The sequence below is a fragment of the Camelina sativa genome, chromosome 19 (assembly GCF_000633955.1).
Source record: "Camelina sativa cultivar DH55 chromosome 19, Cs, whole genome shotgun sequence".
In the NCBI taxonomy this organism is placed as follows: Eukaryota; Viridiplantae; Streptophyta; class Magnoliopsida; order Brassicales; family Brassicaceae; genus Camelina; species Camelina sativa.
The window spans coordinates 8,127,962-8,130,202 of NC_025703.1; the positions used below are offsets into that span (position 1 = coordinate 8,127,962).

At 40.8% G+C, this 2,241-nt stretch overlaps 2 protein-coding genes across 4 annotated transcripts in view; both read right to left on the reverse strand.

Annotated features, from left to right (window-relative positions):
• Positions 1-927, reverse strand: part of LOC104767553 (pentatricopeptide repeat-containing protein At3g16610) — a 3,128-nt gene extending 2,201 nt beyond the window's left edge. Inside the window, exon 1 of the mRNA XM_010491564.2 lies at positions 7-927. Coding sequence (XP_010489866.2) covers positions 7-738 — 732 coding nt within the window. The 5' untranslated portion in view covers positions 739-927. The remainder of the gene's footprint in view (positions 1-6) is intronic.
• The window catches only part of LOC104765501 (translocase of chloroplast 120, chloroplastic-like), a 5,191-nt gene continuing 3,962 nt past the window's right edge, over positions 1,013-2,241 (reverse strand). For 2 of the 3 annotated variants that reach the window (XM_010489223.2, XM_010489222.2), the window contains 2 exons: positions 1,338-2,093; positions 1,013-1,218 (listed from right to left, as the gene is read on the reverse strand). In XM_010489223.2, the coding sequence (XP_010487525.1) occupies positions 1,367-2,093 (727 nt within the window). In that variant the 3' untranslated portion in view covers positions 1,013-1,218; positions 1,338-1,366. Of the gene's footprint in view, positions 1,219-1,337; positions 2,228-2,241 lie in introns of all 3 variants that reach the window. The other variant, XM_019241407.1, reaches the window with a different exon arrangement.

The window sequence follows — 2,241 nt, forward strand, 5'->3', positions numbered from 1 at the left end:
AAAAACTAAATCATTGCTAAAACCCATCCGTGTGCAATACCCATGAACAGCTCTCCCTTCCCTCAAAGCACCAGCCTTTCCTAGTGCAGGAAACATCCCAACGATTGTTGATAAATTAGGCCTGAGTCCATCGCTGCTTCTACGCATATCCAAAAACAATCCAATGACAACAGTTAAAGAGCAATGCAAAGAAAACCCAGAAATCATAGCGTTCCATGACACAATATCTCTTTTAGGCATTTTGTCGAACACTTGTAATGCCATATCTAGTTCCCCGCATTTAGCATAGAAATCAACGAGAGCAGTACACACATACATATCAGTAGTGAAGTCGCTACATGTCACATGGCTATGTATCAGCTTACCATCTTCCATTGCTCGCAGACCAGCACATGCTTTCAGCACAAACGGGTAAGTGTATTTCGTGGGTCTAACACCAGAATCGACCATCTTGTAGTACAAATCCAAAGCTTTCTCCGAGAAATCATTCGATGCATAGGCTCTGATCATCACGTCCCACGCGATTGGGTTCGTCCTGGGATGAGGAATTTCATCGAACACCTGGCGTGCAAGTTCGACTTGGTTGCATGATGTGTAAAGACGGGTTAAATTGACGAGGAGGGTAGAGGAACGCAACGTAAGGGAGCGTTTAAGAAGTTGCTGATGAATGATCTGACCTAATGTCAGATTCCTTGATCGAATACAGGATTCAAGAAGTCTCAGATACATTGGGATCATAAATGGTTTTCAAGTTTCAGACAGAGCAACCCAACGCATGGGTTACAAACCAAAGTCATAACTTAAGAACTTCGTTGACTCTTTTAAATATACAAAGTGAATTCCGAAAAAGGTAGGAGTAATATTTAGTGTCACACAAATCAAAACTTAAATTTTCTATTTACAGTCATTTTACTTATCTTGTTTTTGTCTTGCTTAAATTCTTCTTATTCTTTTCTTATATTTTGTTCTTAAGAATGTGTTGATTGATAGAGAGTTGTGGTCGAGTCGAGAATAGTAAATCACTAATGCATTTTTATAACTAATCAATAATCATCATGAGGTACATGCATGAACAAAAATAGGTATGCTTTATTCTAACATAGACAAAAAGGTTTGAGAATGTGAAGAAGAAACCCACTACTGAACTATTATACCAGAGATAAACAGCAAATTGATCTTCAACTTTTCAATCCAAGGACACACACCACGACGTTCCTCCTGTATACCAAAACCAAAAGCCACATCATCAGCAATCCATGGATACGGGCAGTTAACAGACGGTTTACAGCAAATGAAAAAAAATTGAGATCAGCAACCGAAAGCAGATAGATTAGTACCTTTTCAGTCAAAACCTTAATGTTATTAATCATTGTCCATATTGCATTTGCTCGGGGGAATAATAACTAAGAAGCTTCTTGAACAGAGGCACCAATGCAACCATAGCAAGTTGGAGCTGCTCAGAGCTGTTTACGCGGATGCTTACTTGCCCTGCCCCTCTGTTATTTAAATTAGCACGAGCTATTAGATTAGAGGAACGTCCAATGGGCACTTGGGACTGTATATTTCCTCCGATAGCAAGATCGCCATGCCAATCCATCACAGAAAGTCCAAGAGTGGACAAAAACCGACCAAGTGGATAATCTTTATCTCTAAACTGAGCTTCTAAACTACCACCATATGCAACATCTCCCCGACTAGTCATTGCCCCACCAGACATAACCATTCTGAACCGTTTATTAGCAATCAACTTATCTTCGACTTTCAGCCCCGCAGACACCGAATCACCCAAGAGCGTTACAGAGAGACCAGCTGCCGCTTTGTTTTTCCTAAAATTGTTAAATCTAGTTTCACTTCGTACTGTGAAAGCCAATTCCTTCCCAGCATTTTGCATGTCAAAACCTAGGGAAGTTGATATACCCTCTCCATGTTTAACCGAGCTGGCCAATTCCAGCTGCACGTTAGAATCCTTCTTGTCCTTTGTCACTTGACCAGAGAAAGATATCGGTATTTTGTCTTTAACAACAAAAAGTCGTTCCGCATTCACACCTTCATAACCAATATCATGATCCCACCCATGAGTTTCCAAGACTGGCCTAACAAGCCATTGATTGGAGGAATCAAGGTACCGGTACCGGTGAGTAGGATTGTCAGAGTCAAAAGATGCAGGTAGAGATAAATCCGGCATGGGAACTGGAACAGATGCAGGTTCACTTCTCTCTTCTTCCACATTCTCACTATACC